Source organism: Oncorhynchus gorbuscha, linkage group LG24 (assembly GCF_021184085.1).
Source record: "Oncorhynchus gorbuscha isolate QuinsamMale2020 ecotype Even-year linkage group LG24, OgorEven_v1.0, whole genome shotgun sequence".
Lineage (NCBI taxonomy): Eukaryota > Metazoa > Chordata > Actinopteri > Salmoniformes > Salmonidae > Oncorhynchus > Oncorhynchus gorbuscha.
The window spans coordinates 22,736,925-22,757,676 of NC_060196.1; the positions used below are offsets into that span (position 1 = coordinate 22,736,925).

At 45.2% G+C, this 20,752-nt stretch overlaps 1 protein-coding gene across 1 annotated transcript in view; it reads left to right on the forward strand.

The window, feature by feature from the left end:
* The first annotated feature begins 4,484 nt into the window (after positions 1–4,484).
* The window catches only part of LOC124012853 (RNA-binding motif, single-stranded-interacting protein 3-like), a 265,610-nt gene continuing 249,342 nt past the window's right edge, over positions 4,485–20,752 (forward strand). The window contains exons 1-2 of the mRNA XM_046326856.1: positions 4,485–4,996; positions 5,201–5,567. Coding sequence (XP_046182812.1) covers positions 5,493–5,567 — 75 coding nt within the window. The 5' untranslated portion in view covers positions 4,485–4,996; positions 5,201–5,492. The remainder of the gene's footprint in view (positions 4,997–5,200; positions 5,568–20,752) is intronic.

Consider the following 20,752-nt stretch of genomic DNA (forward strand, 5'->3'; position numbering starts at 1 on the left):
GCTGCACAGCTATTTTCAGGTCTCCACAGAGATGTTCGATCAGGTTCAAGTCCGGGCTCTGCCTGGGCCACTCAAGGACATTCAGAGACTTGTCCTGAAGCCACCCCTGTGTTGTCTTGGCTGTGTGCTTAGGGTCGTTGTCCTGTTGGAGGTGAACCATCGCCCCAGTCTGAGGTCCTGAGCGCTCTGGAGCAGGTTTTCATCAAGGATCTCTCTGTACTTTGCTCCGTTCATCTTTGCCTCAATCCTGACTAGTCTCCCAATCCCTGTCACTGAAAAACGTCCCTACAGCATGATGCTGCCACCACCATGCTACACCGTAGAGATGGTGCCAGGTTTTCGCCAAACCTGACGCTTGGCATTAAGGCCAAAGAGTTCAATCTTGGTTTCATCAGACTAGAGAATTGTGTTTGTCATGGTCTGAGAGTCCTTTAGGTGCCTTTTGGTAAACTCCAAGTGGGCTGTCATATGCCTTTTACTGAGGATTCGCTTCTGTCTGGCCATTCTACCATACAAGCCTGATTGGTAGAGTGCTGCAGAGATAGTTGTCCTTCTGGAATGTTCTCCCATCTCCACAGAGGAACTCTAGAGCTCTGTCAAAGTCACCATCGGGTTCTTGGTCACCTACCTGACCAAGGCCCTTCTCCCCCGATTGCTCAGTTTGGCCAGGCAGCCAGCTCTAGGAAGAGTCTTGCTGGTTCCAAACTTGTTCCATTTAACAATGATGGAGGCCACTGTATTCTTGGGGATCTTCAATGCTGCAGAAATGTTTTGGTACCCTTCCCCAGATGTGTGCCTCGACACAATCCTGTCTCGGAGCTCGACGGACAATTCCTTTCAACTCATGGCTTTGTTTTTGCTCTGACATGCAATGTCAACTGTGGGACCTTATATAGACAGGTTTGTGTGACTTTCCAAATCATGTCCAATCAATTGAATTTACCACAGGTAGACTCCAATCAAGTTGTAGAAACATCCCAAGGATGATTAATGGAAACAGGATGCACCTGAGCTCAATTTCAAGTCTCATAGCGAAGGGTCAGAATACTTATGTAAATCAGGTATTTCTGTTTTTACATTTTTATAAATTTGCAAAAGTAATAACATGTTTTCACTTTGTCATAATGGGGTATAGTGTGTAGATTGATGAGGAACAAATAATAATTGAATACATTTTAGAACAAGGCTGTTAATGTAACAAAATGTGGAAAAAGGAAAGGGGTCTGAATATTTTCTGAATGCAATGTATCCTCTCTTTTCCCTTCATATCCCAGAGATGACTCACTGCATGGCAACTGTCTGTGTGTGTGGTCCACTTCTAACCTCTTCCAGCCTGCGTTACGTTATGGCCGTGTCTCTATCTGCTCACACCTCACCTTTCAGAGTTCAGACTGTGGGGTTTCCATATGGCCATCCTTCCCTTCGCCTCCTCTCTCCGGCTCTGTCTTCCTGGAAGCTGCAGAGATGAATCAGGGCGTGTGTTTTTTCTGTGCTAGTTTGTGTGCTTTCGAGCGTGCGCGCATGCTCACATTGTGCGTGTGAGTTCCAGTGTGTGCATGTACACGCCTATGTGTGTGAATCAGGGTGGGGAACCTTTGCATTACAAGGAGAAAAAACACCATCCTTCCATCTCTGTTGATTTCTCCGTGATGAAACAGCTGGCTTCATGTCACCCCTGTCCTCAAAGTGACGTCAGTCCACTGATTCATCCCAGAGCCCCTATCAGTTTCGATAAAGAACTGGCCCGTCCACATTCATCTGCAATCTTCCTTTTTGCTGTGAGGGAATGAAATACCGAGCAGAATATTTGGATGAAAGTTGGGCCTTATTTGCATACCCACCCACATAAGCAGTCTTGAGCCATTCCCTTATAAAACGTCAACATTAGTCCAGGGTATCTGCCCTGTTCCAGGTAAGTTTTGAGTCTCAATTGACGTCCCAAACCCCTTATGGCACTAACAATTAGTTAACTGTTAACGTGTCAATTTTGAATAGTTATGTTGTTGTGAAGATATGCACCTAGGCAGTAGATATGACCACACAAAATGTCAGACTGCTCCCCCCCCCCCCACCCCACCCTCTATCTTTCTTTCTCTCCCTCTCCACCCCTCCATTCGGTGAGTAACCCTGCCCTGCCAGTCCGTCTGTCCTGGAGCTGTAATCTGCTAATCCACAATCGATATCTGCCTAATCTCTTTTCCACAGATAAAAGCGGCCTTTCTGATAATTATGTTTTCTTCCACACGCCATAGTCCTTCTCTCTCTCGCTGCTTTGTTTCTGTCTGTGGGATGTTTGTATTGATTCAGTTTGCCCACTAACCTGCATGCGTGCTGCCCACATTCATGACCATGTATTCTACAGTAAAACCAAAATACATGGTTGAATGAGGACACAAATTGCTATTAGAAATCAATGTGCAAAATGTGGCATAATTGAGCTGGGACCTATTTTTTAAGTGATGCACTGAAAATCTTTAATTTGGTCTGAAAACATCAATGTTAAAGTTTAATGAGAGGGAAAACACCCTCGTGGGTTTGGTGTGTCTGTGTAAATTTCCCCTCAGAAACTGTTGTATTGTTTGACCTATCTATCTATGTTTGTGCCATTTAAAATGCTTTGCATAACACATTTGTTGTTGTAAATAATGCCACAGTTACATTTCTCACATTGAAGTCAAGGCTCATTTTGCTAATTGAGATGGCTGAAAACTGAAGCCCAGGAATTAGTGGACTCATAGGTTGAGCCACAGTCTGTGTGTGCAGCTGAAGTTTCTCGCAGACCAAAGAGAATAACCTTTACCATCCTGCTGCTGTCCATTGGACTCCACTGTCATGCTTACAGTCCTCCGTAGTGGGCAGAGCCTGGCCCTTGTAACGCCACGATAGTGGGTTTGATTCCTTGGACCACCTGTACATAAAATATATACACGCATGCCTGTAAGTAGCTTTGGATAAAGGCGTCTGCTAAATGGCATATATTTAAGCAATAAGGCCAAGGGGGTGTGGTATATGGGTGTGACATTTATTTCACATTGGTAACCAGTTTATAAAATATACTACAAACTGGGTTGTTCAAGCCCTGAATTCTGTGGCCAGTATACTACGGCTAAGGCTGTTCTTAGGCACGACGCAACGCAGATTATAGCATCTAACAGTGTCCGTTTGTAGCTGGTGGTATATATAGAGAGTGATTTTTCCCTCAAGCACTCTTTACCCCAACACCACGTGATGTCTCTCTGCTCTGAACGGCCACATACTCTGCACATCTGATGTGGGTGGAAAGTGTTCTCTATGTCGTCTTTTCATAGTGAGAAGAGCTTAATTGGTCAGGTAGAATGTTCTATGTTGGGAAACATTGCTCCCTATGTCGAGGCAAAGCACCCAGAGTGGCTATTTAGAAGGATCTTAAGTCACGTTTTGTATTTGAATGTTTTTCAGTGCTGGTCTCTCATGGTTACACAGAAAAACATGCACAATACATTTGCAATTTGATTTGTTATGATGTATCATCATATGGAGGGTATATGGAGGATATACTGTATTCTACTGTATTTTAGTCGATGCCTGTATTCCGGCATTGCTCATCCTAATATTTCTATATATCTTAATTCCATTCCTTTGCTTTTAGATGTGTGTATTGTTGTGAATTGTTAGATATTACTGCACTTTTGGAGCTAGGAACACAAGCATTTCACTACCCTTGCAATAACATCTGCTAAATAGGTTTATGTGACCAATACAATTTTAATGAATTTGATTTGATTGCAATTATACAGGATGTTGATATACTGTCACTACGGACAAAGTCTTTTACTTCCAAGAGAAAAGTGATTGCTTGAAACATACCTTTTCAGACTTTACCATTGAACCCAGAAGAAAAACCTACCGTTATCTTATAGTTTTATAAAGATATGGAGTAATATTCAAGGTTACTGATTGGTTCAGAAGTCAAATCAGACCACATTGATGAATGAGAGTTTGAACCGGGCGTTAGGTCCTTTGGCAGCCAGTAGGGGGAATCGACTCCACACGCTACAGCCTGCCTGCTTGCTGTCCCCTTCTCCCTGCTCCTTTCTCTGGCTGTGGAAATACTGCAGCCCCCTGGTCTATGTCTGGATCTCTTTCTTGCTCGGAGCCGACTCAAGTCCCTCCTACCGGCTGTGGAAGGAGGAGGCAGTCCGCTCACAGTGCAGGACGAGCCCCCTTACCACCCTGTTACAGAGAGAGAGAGAGAGAGAGAGAGAGAGAGAGAGAGAGAGAGAGAGAGAGAGAGAGAGAGAGAGAGAGAGAGAGAGAGAGAGAGAGAGAGAGAGAGAGAGAGAGAGAGAGAGAGAGAGAGAGAGAGAGAGAGAGAGAGAGAGAGAGAGAGAGAGAGAGAGAGAGAGAGAGAGAGAGAGAGAGAGAGAGAGAGAGAGAGAGAGAGAGAGAGAGAGAGAGAGAGAGAGAGAGAGAGAGAGAGAGAGAGAGAGAGAGAGAGAGAGAGAGAGAGAGAGAGAGAGAGAGAGGCTGCTGGGAGGAGTGACTGAGAGCGAAGCAGGCAAGAAGAAACAAGGAACACATTTTAGAAGAGCAGGAAAAGGGAGGATCGCAGACAGGAGACTCTCTGGATTGTCTGTCTGTTGGGCACCTGGGACACTGTCATTGTGCTTCTCATTATATTTTTTCTCTCTTTTCCTCTGAACCAGTGGACCGGTGGAGATTCCTTTTTTTCTTGGTGCCATATCAATTAGGAGCTGGGATTGTTTCTGTGTAATCTGCTCCTCTCTGGCTGAACTGTTACACACTGAGATTGCTCCTGCCTGATACTGACTCTTCCCAAAGTGTATCTGTTAGCACGCCGCTGAGGATATATCCTGTGTCCGACAGTACAACACAAGAGCAGCTGGGATATCAGACTACAGAGGAGAGAGAGAAAGAGAAAGAGAGAGAGAACTGTTAGAGAGAGCAGCCGATTGAGCGACAGAGAGTGTGAGAGAGGTTGAAGCCGAGGCGCGAGGTAAGCTATAGCAAGACAGCTTAAATAGAAAAGTGATCTATCTATCCTCCCCCTTTTCCTTGTCTTTCCTTTTCTCCTCTCCCACACTGTCCTGTGCCAGCAATTTGTTCGCAGGACTGCCTAAAGCCACTGCCACCTGCTCCTCCTCATCCTTCTCCTCTTCCTCCTCTACCTCTCTTCTCACGCGTTACTATCCGACACCAGCCAGTGAGGGACAGACAGGACACGCAGCAGCTTCCGTTTGTAACACTCCAGGAGATTTAACTAAAAGGCATCGTCAGGCAGGAGCTACCCCCACAGAGGCAACCCCTCTCCCAGCCACTCTCCGTCAGACGAACCCTGCCTGCTCCGGAGGACCAGCAGTGCTACAAGACACCAGTGTGGACGGGGGAAAAAAAGGGACCTACAGTCAGAGAGCCGAGCCCCAGTACTACTAACGCTCGTCCTCCGCCTCCGCGCAACCATTCCCTGCCACGGCGCTAAGGATTCCAGCTACATGGGCAAGCGATTGGAACAGCAACCAATGTACCCTCAGTACACATACTACTACCCCCACTACCTCCAGACCAAGGTAGGACACCCATCACTTCAGTACCTTTAACCTCCCTTCCTCCCCCCATCCTCCTCCTCCCACCTCCCTCGTCAGTAAACTTTAAGCTCCCTCCCTCCCCCATCCTCCTCCTCCCCCCTCCCTCGTCAGTAAACTTTAACCTCCCTCCCTCCCACATCCCACATCCCTACCCCAAACCCCCTTCCTCCTCCATTCTCCTCACCCCCCCTCCCTCGCTCCTCCTGTCAAACCGCTGAGTGGGGATGTGGTGTGATGGATGACTGGCCTTGGCCGTGATGGTTTCATATGGCAAGTGGCTTGCTGGGGTTTGCATGTCTCTGTCACTTGGTGAGGGATCACAATGCTAGTTTGTCCGCCCTCGGTACGGCTAGTGGAGCTGTCCGGAAGGTTGATTAATTGAGGCTAACTGGATTGGAGTTTAATAGTGAGAACCACATTGGAAATAAGCCTACAGGCTTTATTGTGTTTTTAATGTATGTAATGTTGTCTACGGCTGGAGGAGCCTACCACTTTCAATTATCTAACATGCTGACCAGACCGCTCGTGTGCCATTGCGTTTATGTTGATTTTGTCCAACCACCCTAGACATGATCAGGACAGAAATATTCAGAAATATTGAATTGAACTCTGAACCAACTATATTACCTTGGAGACATGTCAAAAAGCATTAAACATTCATGGGAATTTAGCTAGCTAGCTTACTGTTGCTACCTAATTTGTCCTGGGATAGAAACATTTGGTGGTTATTTTACCTGAAATGCAGAAGCTCATCTACTCCGACAATTAGTCCACAGATAAAAGAGTAAACCGAATTAGTTTCTCGTCATCTCACCTCTTTCAGGCTCTTGTTCTACTTTGGACTTGTTTACAGAAATATTATTTCAGTTATAATTCACTGTATCACAATTCCAGTGGGTCAGAAATTTACATACACCAAGTTGACTGTGCCTTTAGACAGCTTGGAAAATTCCACAAAATGATGTCATGGCTTTAGAAGCTTCTGATAGGCTAATTGACATAATTTGAGTCAATTGCAGGTGTACCTGTGGATGTATTTCAAGGCCTACCTTCAAACTCAGTGCCTCTTTGCTTGACATCATGGGAAAATCAAAAGAAATCAGCCAAGACCTAAGAATAAAAATTGTAGACCTCAACACAAGTCTGGTTCATCCTTGGGAGCAATATTCAAATGCCTGAAGGTACCACATCTGTACAAACAATAGTATGCAAGTATAAACACCATGGGACCACACAGCCATACAGCCTCAGGAAGGAGATGTGTTCTGTCTCCTAGAGATTAATGTACTTTGGTGCAAAAAGTGCAAATCAATTCCAGAACAACAGCAAAGGACCTTGTGAAGATGCTGGAGGAAACGGGTACAAAAGTAGCTATATCCACAGTAAAACGAGTCCTATATCAACATAACCTGCAAGGAAGAAGCCACTGCTCCAAAACTGCCAGAAAAAAGCCAGACTAAGGTTTGTAACTGCACATGGGGACAAAGATCATACTTTTTGGAGAAAGGTCCTCTGGTCTGATGAAACAAAAGTATAACTATTTGGCCATAATGACCATCGTTATGTTTGGACGAAAAAGGGGGAGGCTTGCAAGAGCACAATCCCAACCGTGAAGAACAGGGGTGGGAGCATTATGATGTGGGGGTGCTTTGCTGCCGGAGGGACTGGTGCACTTCACAAAATAGATGGCGTAATGAGGGAGGAAACGTATGTGGATATATTGAAGCAACATCTCAAGACATCAGTCAGGAAGTTAAATCTTGGTCGCAAAAATGGGTCTTCCAAATGGACAATGACCCCAAGCATACTTCAAAAGTTGTGGCAAAATTGCTTAAGGATAACAAAGTCAAGGTATTGGAGTGGCCATCACAAAGCCCTGACCTCAATAGTAAATTAAATTTGTGGGCAGAACTGAAAAAGAGTATGCGAGCAAGGAGGCCTACAACCTGACTCAGTTACACCAGCTCTGTCAGGAGGAATGGGCCAAAATTCACCCAACCTATTGTGGTAAGCTTGTGGAAGGCTACCCGAAACATTTGACCCAAGTTAAACAATTGAAAGGCAATGCTACCAAATATTAATTGAGTGTATGTAAACTTCTGACCTACTGGGAATGTGATGAAAGAAATCAAATTTGAAATGAATAATTCTCTATAGTATTATTCTGACATTTCACATTCTTAAAATAACGTGGTGATCCTAACTGACCTAAGGCAGGGAATTTTTACAACGATTAAATGTCAGGAATTGTGAAAAACTGAGTTTAAATGTATTTGGCTAAGGTGTATGTAAACTTCTGACTTCAACTGTATATGCTCCTAAAAACGAATGAGGAGATGGGATTGGCGTCACAAATAGAACCAAGTTGTATTTTAGCGCCTGACTACGCAGACACTCGTTGACGCACACGCGTGCAGTGTGTGTGCAATGATTAAATAACCCGTTTGTGTACATTTATTTTTGCATCACTCACACGTTGCGAGCAGTGTGGTCCGCATGTAATACATTCAATCAATCAACCAATGAGATGACTACCCACCAATATCTCCTACCTTTAGTAACACAATAAAAGCCGTATCTCCTATCCTGGCTCAGCAATGCCTTCATCATGATAACCGACATGTTGGCCAGCACGTAGGCTGACAGTAAACTGTCATCCGCCATGGCTGCCCACGTTTGCTCTAGCCGTTGTACGCATCACTAACTCTGGCGTGGAAACCTGGACTCTGGTTGGTGGCTGATGGGGGGACAGTCGAGAAGACTAGAAGTCCTCCGTCATCAATAAGAAACACTAATGCAGATAAAGTATTTTGTCATCTTCCCTCCCCATTGTGAAGAGCTGCTGAGGTAGCTAACTAGAGGATACTAGAGGAGAATATCCCCACCTGGTAGCCCACAGGTTTCTCTTCTGATTTACAGTTTAATACATTTGTGCTGCTGCCATATGGTTTCCCTCTCACCCTGCCCCCTCTCCTCTCTATCCATCTTTCTCCCACCTCTCCCTCCCTCTTTTTCTCTGTCTCATATCTCAGAGGAGCTCATCTCAGGTCTCTCATTCAGGGGTATGCTCTGTTAAGTTCATGTTTTAAGTATCCCTATATTTCTGTCACTACGGTGCCGTCACTCTGTTATTAGTACGCCTGGTGGTAGTCTCACTGTTGATGGACCTGGTCTGAGTGCAATGGAAACCATGTTTCGTGAAAAAACTAGTGACTCCCCATCCCGGGTCCGGGAGCGTAATCATCGACTGACACTAATAACGCAACGGACATAAATATTCCTAGAAAATATTCCTATTCATGAAAATCACAAGTGAAATATTTTGAGACACAGCTCAGCCTTTTGTTAATCACCCTGTCATCTCAGATTTTCAAAATATGCTTTACAGCCAAAGCTATACAAGCATGTGTAAGTTTATCGATAGCCTAGCATAGCATTTTGTCCAGCTAGCAGCAGGTAACTTGGTCACGGAAATCAGAAAAGCAATCAAATTAAATCGTTTACCTTTGATGAGCTTCGGATGTTTTCACTTACGAGACTCCCAGTTAGATAGCCAATGTTCCTATTATTTTTGTAGGCGAAATAGCTCCGTTTGTTCTTCACGTTTGGCTGAGAAATCAATCGTAAATTGCAGTCACGAAAACGACCGAAAAATATTCCAAATTAGCTCCATAATATCGACAGAAACATGGCAAACGTTGTTTAGAATCAATCCTCAAGGTGTTTTTCAAATATATATTCGATAATATATCCACCAGGACAATTGGTTTTTCAGTAGGACCGATTGGAAAAATGGCTACCTCTGTATTTTACCCGAGAATCACTCTGAGAGCCATCAACATTCTTCAACATGAATGCGTAAAACTACGTCACAATGCTGAAGAAACCTTGGGGAATACGTAGAAAAAGTAATCTGGTTGATAGCTCATTCACTGCTCAATAGGGACGCATTGGAACGCAGAGCTTTCAAAACATGAGGCACTTCCGGATTGGATTTTTCTCAGGCTTTTGCCTGCAATATCAGTTCTGTTATACTCACAGACAATATTTTTACAGTTTTATAGTGCTTTCTATCCTAAGCGGTCAATTATATGCATATTCTAGCATCTTGTCCTGACAAAATATCCCGTTTACTATGGGAATGTTATTTTTCCAAAAACGAAAATACTGCCCCCTAGTCACAACAGGTTATTAAACTGGAACCTAGTTGTTGTGCCATTTTAAGTTAGAATGCCCCTCATCCCTCCTTTCCTTCCTCTGTCCCTCCCTCCCCACTCCACTGCAACAGGCATCTCCCCCCCCCTCTTTATCGTCACCCCCTACTCAAGGTCAGCGCGAACAGGATCTTGCCTCCATCAGCGATTGATGTATACTTGAGTGTGATATCCATGTCATGCAAACTCGTCCACCCAACAGCTGCGAGCAAGCCAAATAGCAGTGAATGTTCCAAGAAAGGGTTTCATTCTCCTGGCTCGTTACTCTAGCTAGTGCCAATTAGTGATATGTATAACCTATGTACACTACCGTTCAAAAGTCTGGGGTCACTTAGAAATGAGTCTCCTCTTCACTGTAGACGTTGAGATTGGTGTTTTGCGGGTACTATTTAATGAAGCTGCCAGTTGAGGACTTGTGAGGCATCTGTTTCTCAAACTAGACACTCTAATGTACTTGTCCTCTTGCTCAGAAGTGCACTGGGGCCTCCCACTCCTCTTTCTATCCTGGTTAGGGCTAGTTTGCGCTGTTCTGTGAAGGGAGTAGTACACAGCGTTGTAGGAGATCTTCAGTTTCTTGGCAATTTCTCACATGAAATAGTTTCAGAAGAAAGTGCTTTGTGTCTGGCCATTTTGAGCCTGTAATCGAACCCACAAATGCTGATTCTCCAGATACTCAACTAGTCTAAAGAAGGACAATTTTATTGCTTCTTTAATCGGGACAACAGTTTTCAGCTGTTTTAACATAATTGCAAAAGGGTTTTCTAATGATCAATTAGCCTTTTAAAATGATAAACTTGGATTAGCTAACACAATGTGCCATTGGAACACAGGACTGATGGTTGCTGATAATGGGCCTCTACGGCTATGTAGATATTCCATTAGAAATCAGCAGTGTCCAGCTTCAATAGTTATTTACAACATTAACAATGTCTACTCTGTATTTCTGATACATTTGATGTTATTTTAATGGCCAAAAAATGTGCTTTTCTTTCAAAAACAAATACATTTCTAAGTGACTCCAAAGTTTTGAATGGTAGTGTATGTTTGGGACTGTGACCAGGGCCAGTGATGTGAGAGCAGAGGGCTCTCTGTCTCTTTGACAGAGAGTGCAGGGAGGTAGAGCTGCTATCCCATTAATTATCATTGATTGGTAGAGTAGAGGAGAGGGCCTTGGCAGTTAGGTGGGCAGGTTGGGCCCCAGCATCAGATGGCAGCCGCTTGGCCTCACAGGCAGGACGCCTGAATTAAGCTTCCGTCTGCAGTCATCCATGTCCGTCTGTTAATCTTCATTTCAGCATGCTCTTGATATGGCCTCATTCTCCCAAACGATCATAAATAACTGCAAGCGATGATGAGGGGGGTAGGGATTCTAGAGAACGTAACTCATACCAAGTTGTCCTTTCCGACTCCATTTTATGACGCATATCTGCAATACTTCTCTGTCCGCCGAGGAATATATAGAATCTACAGAACATCTGGGTTCTATTAGGATGAAAAGCATATTAAGAGTTAAACACTGTCTTACGCCTTCTTTGTACGACAGGATTTCATAGTCGAAAAGGCGATTTCAATCTCCATTTGAAATGTCTCACATCTCCGCATATAATTCAGTGGACCCGCTACTGTTCGATGAGCACATTCCAGTTGACGGCGAGGATTAACATGTACAACTCAGAAATTAGATGAAACAATAACATTTTGGCCCTCCATTGATTAGTGCAGTGGAGCGTAGCATGTGCTTCTCTTGAACAAGATTATTGATTCCTGAAAGAGCATTTTTGTGGCATGTTTTATAAGGGGCGACGGGGAAGGGAGCCTGCAGGACAGTGCGTTGATAAGGGAATCGTTTAAAGGCTTGTTTCTATTCCCATCCGGCTCTATGAGTGAACAGAGGCACCACTGAATCTCACTCAGATACTGTACGATACTTTATTGAACATAGTGACTAGGATTTCACAGAATTTTCTGTATTTGAGTATTTGTTTGATTTGAATCATAAGTGAATGATAGATATTTCACAAATGAGGAAATTACAGTAAATGTATGTCCCCTGAACAATTAAGCCTCACAGATCAATTATGTCATGTAATGATAGTTATTATGGGTAATGTGTGCATTTCATCCAATAGCTATGTCTGTTGGCAACGTTCTGCATGCCTTGGCATGTCTCATGATGATCCTTATCAACTTGAAGTGACAGCTATTTTTGTTTGCGCCTAAAAGAAAATGCCAAAGCACAAGTTGCGGAAGATCAAGATAACGTCACAGTAGATATATTTGAATGTATTTTTTTCCTTGCCCATGGGAAATCCCTTTTCAATCCATTTCCTTTCCATGAATTGCCTTGCTAATGCAGAGAAATTCATCATCTTCGGTACAGGCTACAGTAGTCACCTGTATTACAGTAGTCACCTGAGTCTACTGTATTACTATGACACGTCAATCAAGAGATCCGACAGACAAGGCAGAGACACACACACACACACACGGTCTGTGTTACAGTCACGCTAGTAGAGCATACAGAGAGAACCCGAGAATGCTGAGGAGCAGACACGGAGATAGACACAGGCTAATATGGGCTCCCGAGTGGCGCAGCGGTCTAAACGAAATGAAATGAAAATCAAATTTCATTAGTTACATGTGGCGAATACGACAACCTTACAGTGAAATGCTTACTTACGAGCCTCCAACCAACAATGCAGTTTCCAAAAATATGGGAAAGAATAAGTGAAAATAGTAACAAGTAATTAAAGAGCAGCAGTAAAACAACAATAGCGAGACTATTTACAGGGGGTTACCGGTACAGAGTCAATGTGAGGGGGCACCGGTTAGTTGAAGTAGTATGTACATGTAGGTAGGGTTATTGAAGTGACTATGCATAGATGACAACAACAGAGAATAGCAGCGGTGTAAATAGGGGGAGAGGGGTGGGGGTCAATGCAAATAGTCTGGGTAGCCATTTGATTAGATGTTCGGGAGTCTTATGGCTTGGGGGTAGAAGCTGTTAAGAAGCCTCTTGAACCTAGACTTGGCGCTCCGGTAACTCTTGTCGTGCGGTAGCAGAGAGAACAGCCTATGACTATGGTGGCTGGAGTCTTTGCCAGTTTTTAGGGCCTTCTTCTGACACCGCCCGGTAGGAAGCTTGGCCCCAGTGATGTACTTGGCCGTTCGTACTAACCTCTGTAGTGCCTTGCGGTCGGAGTCCGAGCAGTTGCCATACCAGGCAGTGATGCAACCGTCAGGATGCTCGATGGTGCAGCTGTAGAACCTTTTGAGGATCTGAGGACCCATGCCAAATCTTTGCAGTCTCCTGAGGGTGAATAGGTTGTTGTTGTGCCCTCTTCACGATTGTCTTGGTGTGCTTGGACCATGTTAGTTTGTTGGTGATGTGATCCCTGGTCTAAGGCACTGCATCTCAGTCCTAGAGGCGTCACTACAAACCCTGGTTTGAATGCAGGCTGTATCACAACCGGCCGTGATTGGGAGTCCCATTGGGCGGCTCACAGTTGGCCCAGCGTCGTCCAGGTAGGCGAAGGAAGGCCATCAATGTAAATAAGAATTTGTTCTTAAAACTGACTTTTTACTTAAATAAAGGTTCAATAAAAAAAATATGTAAAAAAATATCCAGGGCCTTAAGTAAACACCAATCAATGGAGGCCATTGAGTGGCTCTATGCCTGTGTCTGTCTGGACCTTGGGCTCCATTTCTACTCTCTCTGATTCCTTATAGTGGGAGGGTGGGGGTGGGAGATGGGGGCCAGAGGGAGGGGTAGAGGGAGGGGCTGGTTAAAAGCAAGGAAAAGGGTTTGGTTACATTACACGGGGGAAGCCATTGTGCTGCAGAAATAACAACAGGCCCATCTAAATCCTGCTGCTTTCAAGCCTGTCTAAGAGCCGTTGGCTGGCCAGTTCTATATCCCCATACTGGGTGTAGCCTTTCAATGTAGCCTCATCAAAGGCAGAGGAAATCATGAGCTCTACGTTTTTTTGTTCAATTGAGTTTTAATGGTGGATATGCCTTGAAACTAGGCTAGGAACGTACACTATACAGTGCATTCTGAAAGTTTTCATACCCCTTAACTTTTCACACATTTTGTTACGTTACAGCCTTATTCTTAAATTGATTACATTTTTGCAAATTTACTACAAAATAATCAACTGAAATATCACATTTACATAAATATTCAGACCCTTTACTCAGTACTTTAATATATGCCATTTAGCAGAAGCTTTTATCCAAAGCGACTTACAGTCATGTGTGTATACATTCTACGTATGGGTGGTCCCGGGGATCGAACCCACTACCCTGGCGTTACAAGCGCCATGCTCTAGCAACTGAGCTACAGAAGGACCATACTGAGCTACAGAAGGACCATGGGACTTTGTTGAAGCACCTTTGGCAGTGATTACAGCCTCAAGTCTTCTTTGGGATGAAGCTAAAAGCTTGGAACACCTGTATTTGAGGAGTTTCTCCCATTCTTCTCTGCAAATCCTCTCAAGCTTTGTCAGGTTGGATGGGGAGTGTTGCTGTACAGCTATTTTCATGGTGTCTCCAGAGATGTCCGGGCTCTGCCTGGGCCACTCAAGGACATTCAGAGACTTGTCCCTAAGCCACTCCTGCATTGTCTTGGCTGTGTGATTAGGATCATTGTTCTGTTGAATGGTGAACCTTCGCCCCAGTCTGAGGTCCTGAGCGCTCTGGAGCACGTTTTCATCAAGGATCTCTCTGTACTTTGCTATGTTCATCTTTCCCTCAATCCTGACAAGTCTCACAGTCCCAGCCGCTGAAAATTATGCTGCCATCACCATGTTTCACCGTAGGGATGGTGCCAGGTTTCCTCCAGACGTGACACTTGGCATTCAGGCCGAAGACTTCAGTCTTGGTTTCATCAGACCATAAAATCTTGTTTCTCATGGTCTGAGAGTCCTTTAGGTGATTTTGGCAAACTCCAAGCGGGCTGTCATGTGCCTTTTACTGAGGAGTGGCCACTCTACTGTTTTCACTTTGTCATTATGGGGTATTGTGTGTAGCTTGTGAGAAAAAATAATAATTTAATCAATTTTAGAATAAGGCTGTACATTTCTGCCCTGCTACAGCTGCCCCTGTCAAGTGTAAGTGCTGTTATTGTGAAGTGGAAATGTCTAGGATCAATAACGTCTCAGCCGCAAAGTGGTAGGCCACACAAGCTCACAAAATGGGAACCCCAAGTGCTGAGGCACGTAGTGTGTAAAAATCGTCTGTCCTCGATCACAACACTCACTACCGAGTTCCAAATTGCCTCTGGAAGCAACATCAGCACAATAACTGTTCGTCGGGAGCTTCATGAAATGGGTTTCCATGGCTGAGCATCCACACACAAGCCTAATATCACCATGCGCAATGCAAGCGTATGCTGGAGTGGTATAAACCTTGCCGCAATTTGACTCTGGAGCAGTGGAAACAAGGTCTCTGGAGTGATGAATCACGCTTCAACCGGCAGTCCGACGGACAAATCTGGGTTTGGCGGATGTCAGGAGAACGCTACCTGCCCGAATGCATCGAGCCAACTCCCAAGTTTGGTGGAGGAGGAATAATGGTCTGGGGCTGTTTTTCATTGTTCGGGCTAGACCCTTTAGTACCTGCGAAGTGAAGTCTTAACACTGCAGCATTCAATGACATTTTAGAAGATTCTACGCTTCCAACTTTGTGGCAACAGTTTGGGGAAAGCCCTTTCCTGTTCCAGCATGACAATGCCACTGCACAAAGCGAGGTCCATACAAAAATGGTTTGTCGAGATCGGTGTGGAAGAACTTGACTGGTTCTAAGCCCTGACCTCAACCCCATCGAACACCTGAATTGGAACGCCGACTGCGAGCCAGGCCTAACCGCCCAACATCAGTCCCTGACCTCACTAACGCTCTTGTGGCTGAATGGAAGTCCCTGCAGCAATGTTCCAACATCTAGTGGAGGATATTATATTCACTGTTCTCAGGCTATATGCCTATTATTCACATGGCACAACATATTCATATAACAAAGCATCATACAACACAATTAGTCATTTCTAGACACAATTCTTAACATGTGCTTCAAGAATGACTGAACGAAATCACTTGCCGAGGCAGTGCTGTTGAAATCCTTGCATGAAGCTCATTTAGTCACTTAACAATACAGGTTGGCAGCAGCCTCTCAACTAGCTCCCTCTCTCCCTTGTTTTCCCTCCCCTAGCTCGCCACCACAATCCAGGGGCTTTTTGATCATTAATCAACCCACACCTCTGTTTTTTAAAATCTGCCTGAGCCTGTTATCTCGCCATACAATCCCTCTACATGTAGCTGTCACTCAGTGGAGTGGATATTTTCATTTATCTACTCGTGTGCTGTACATGACACAGCGCTTGGGCACTGTGGCCCCCTTCTCATTCATCAACTGACAGCTTGGCCCCTATCTACACACACATATTAGTCTACACTGTACCCGCCGCCACCGCCTCCTCATAAGCACTGAGCGAGCTACAGAGTCCTGCCCCTTACGCACTCGCGTCCGTATCTCATCACGGCTGCTTTGTGTGAGTGTGTTCAGCCTTTTGACGTTCAAAATTAACTCTATCGGAGAGAAGGGGGGAAAAAAACACGGGAAAATTAGATTACATCGTCCCTTTTCTCTTTTCCGATTTTCTCTAGTTCATCGCGCAGAGCCATAACTGTCACACGGGACTCAGGGACTTGACTTGGATTTACCGTCAAGTGTATTTAGCTGTAACTGTAGCACAATGAATGTATGCATAGTGTATCCTGCACACCCTGCATGGCTTATGACCACAGACGCTCCGTGGCTGTGAGCTTGTGAGTGAATGGTTATGAGTGAGTGCTGCTGGCGATGGTGTCAGTGTGACCTCAGGGAGCCCTGGTCACCGTGTTCTCCGTCCCCGGCCATCTGGAGCCACAGGCAGCTCTGCTCTGCTCTACAGAGGGAAGCTAGGCTGCTGGTTCTGCACGGGTGCCAGGTGCCGGAGTATAGCAGAGTCCTACAGCACGACAGTGAAGTGGAGTGGGCTCAGGGATGCCCAATGTAGCCCTACAATGTATTCCTTTGTTTCCTGGTCTTGCGTTTCTGCAAGTGCACGCTCTATTTTTTGTCTTTGTCTTCGAAGCTGTCCCTCCCTCTCTCTTTTTTTGCCTTTTGATTTTACCCTCCATCCTTTTCTCTCTTTCATTTCCCTTCATTTTCTGTATAACTCCCTCCCTCCTGGAGCCCTCGCTGACCCCTGTGTAGGATGGCAGGAGTGGCGGTAGAGGCACCTCCTGTAAACGCTCCTTTTTACATTCACTTACGGACATTAACATCAGAGAAGTAGGACACGAATAGAATTAGCTGCAGGGCAGGCGAACCAGGAGCCTTGTATTTCTGAACCGCGTAACTGCAATTCCGAGGGTACAAGATAGCATCACGCCTCAGCCCATTCTGGAAGGACAGGGCGGAGCAGGCAGAATGAGAAAGCCTGCTGTGAGTGCCGCTCTCTTTCACCGGGCACATGTCCCTCTGAGCGAGGTTAGGCAGCAGCTATGGGGTTGAGGGTTTTTTAGCCACCGCTGGAAGAGACTGGCAGGATGTTAGTGAAGGGATGTGTTGTTCTACTGTAACCGTAGCCCCGGCTGTCTATCTGCTGTGTCTGGCCTGCCTCTGCTCTGGCATCCGGCTTCAGGACGGAAAGAACGGTCTCACGGCGTCGCGCGGTGCTCAGTCACTCGGCGCTAGCCGGGGTAATTGCTCCTGCATTTTTAAAGAAGGGCTGGCGTTTGAAGAATCCAACGGTTCCCCTGTTTTTTACTTACTGGAGAAAGGCTGTTAGTCTGCATGTCCGGGAGTCTGTGAGAGTGAGAGGCTTGTCTCTGTGTTCATACGCAATGAGAGATAATCATCAGCCTATATTAGCTATTTTCTCAGGGACATGGCTGTCCCAACACTCCTTATGGGTTCAGCTTATTATAGGGTTATATTCTAGTCTGAGCTATACCAGCCGTCTATGTTACGATGAACAGAGGAAGCCTAATGACATCAGAACAGAGAGCAGAGCTTCCCTCTCAAAATGTGCCTCTGTTTTAAGAGAAGACAGCCTGGAGTAATAACAGAAACAGAGTTAAGAGTTTCTGGAAATTGTTACAAATCTGAGTCTCACTTAAAGTTACTACAAAGTTCAAGTGGAGAGTCTTTCTGGATTGATATTCTGGGAAACGTACCAAGGTTTGCATGTTGGAGTAAGTCGGTAAGAGTCTGGGAAAAGTACCAGCCGAGAGTTTCTACTAACAGTTTCATTTTTCATTATGTGATTTCATCCCCCTAATAGTGACATCATAGTTTGACAGTACAAATCATTTGGTGGTGCACATCTCACTCTGTGGAATTACCATTTTATTTCCATTCTAGCCACACAAACCAATGACCTAGTGTCTCTAATCAGATCTGCAGACATGAAGATGGAGGGAGATTCGAGCCACAGGCATGCAAATGGTGGTGTAGTCTTACCAGAGAGGCCCAGCCTGGCCTTTGAAACATGTGTAAACCCTTACATTTACCTTACAGAGCTGCATTAGCAATGGCAATCTCAATGAAAATACCATGTCACAACTAGCTTGAAAAATGGCTGTGGAAAAAGCCAATTCTGCCGTGAAGGAGGGTAAGCAAATAGTCATGAGGGCTTGAATAGCTGCCAGGAGTGTTGGATGGCTTTAACTAAACGACAATGAGTTCCTATACAAACAGATATACGGGCACCAATTTGGTGTGGCAGATGAACCTTTTCAAGCTTTTGATCGAACTGGGATTACCAAATGCAAACAGTCCATTCTCGGGGCTCTATTCGGGTTAAATGACTCAAGCCGCCCTTGTATTTTTTGTCTGAGTGATTATTTTGGCAGACCTTCAGAATGCCCTAACCCCTCCCCAATGCCATGGCTTGGGAGTATTAGCCAGCTCGTGGAAAAACACAGAGTGGGACAGGTAGGCGGCATGAATTAGATTGCAAGGACACCAGTGTAGGACGAGGGCGAGCCAAGTCATCACGCAGCAGTAGGATGAATGGAAAGTAAGTGAACGCCGTTGGCATTATAGAGCTGAATAGGATTAAAGATGATTATTATTCGCCAGTAATTAGTAGCACATAAACAGCCGTCGGCAAACCGAATTAAAATGTGGCATTATGATGTGTGTTCTCCATACAAGATGTCTCTTATTGCACTTTTCAACGGTTAATCACTCTGCTTCGCAGGCAGCCGCATATTCTCGGGGTAAAGGTTACATTTTGTAACAGATGACTGCATGTGACTGACTTGCGTGGTTCATGCTTTGATGTACAACACCAGTTTCTCCTGCACAATCTGCACTGGTGCGTACAGTATCTCCCGTCTCTTTGCCTCGCATAAATTATTAAGGTCACCCACATGTTCTGGAGAGAAGAGGATAGAGACGTCGCATACCGCGAATCAACGGCTTAATGCCTCGTGTCTGTGAGAGAGAAACAAACCTTATTCAGCATGAAATGTTGACACGACAGGTTGTCACGTGTGCTCTCTCTCCGGCGTCTAGGTCACCAGGCTGCTCGTTATGGTTCACACCTGTCACCATCGTTACGCTCACCTGCGCGTCATCAGACTCCATCACTTCCCTGATTACCTTCCCTATATATGTCACTCCATTTGGTTCCTTCTCCAGGTGTCATTGTTTCTGTTTTTTGTCTGTGCGTTCTTCGTGTTTCTTGTTGGTTCATTTGTTTATTAAACTATGCACTCCCTGAACTTGCTTCCTGACTCCCAGCACACACGTTATAAACAGTTAAGAGTTGGGAATAAAAATGTAGCCTGCAAAATGCAAATGTTCATTTTTTAATAGTTGCTGTGGAAGTGTGGATGAAGTCTAATTGTTTTTCATATATTTTGAGTCCTCGGGCTTTTTCAGAAGACATGGGTAAGAATTCGCTGTCGCTTCCCCCTCTCTCATTAGCTTTTCTGAGTACTGGTATCCATTATTTATTGCCTAGCCCCAAAACAGCAGCTGCATGCTTGTGTAATTGACGTATGTTCTGCTTTTGCAAGCATATTGGGAAGAATGATTCTGTATAGAGATTTACATCAGGCTTACGAGGAGGACACACTGCAACAGACATCTCCAGAACATGTTTTTTTGACTGATCCAAAAAAAAGTTCCCAACTCAGATAACTTGAACTTTGGGCCGCACCGGCCAATTAACCACAATGGCATCTTGCCTAGTATCTGCGGATGCTCCGGCGTAACTACTGTAACCGTCAAAGCCGTTAGAATTCAGCCGATGAAGCAGTACAGCCTCGCTCGTATAGATAGAGCTGCAGTCTGCTCCATTCAGTGCAAATCCTGTGCCCTCAGCATTTTGGGCCTGCAATTAATCACCAAGCTGACATGGCCTCCCCTCCAACGTTAAATAAACACTCCAGAAATGGTGGCACAATGTTTCCCTAGCCACACAGCCACAGTTCTATTCGTTAACACTGTTACTGTAGGCTCTCTGAAATGTTTAGGAACTCTGTACCCCAGTTATGGTACTTCTTCTTCTCCGTTCGAGATAATCTGTTTGGGTATGGATTGCAGTTGTACAGCCAGCGGTAGCTGCAGAGGGAGGCCCTCTATTCTGCCTTGTAGGGGCATGGACTCCCTCCACTTCCAGTACCAGGGCCTGTCTGTAACATAGGCGCTGCACATCTGTTTATCCCGTCCATATGTGTACGGGAGGCCCACGCCGGTATATTGGGCAATTACGGTGCAAGTCCTTTAAAGGCTCTCTGTCTGGGGGGGTTGTCTATTGGGTCACTGGTGTTGTCGAGCCATTACCGTGGCGACGGCCGGGGGCCTCGTTTTCAGCGAGAGGGCTGAAGCAGCCTCTGACATGTGAGTGCGGGTCAGCCAAGGTCACCACACCTCAGTGGCGATGCCGCGCCTCCAGAC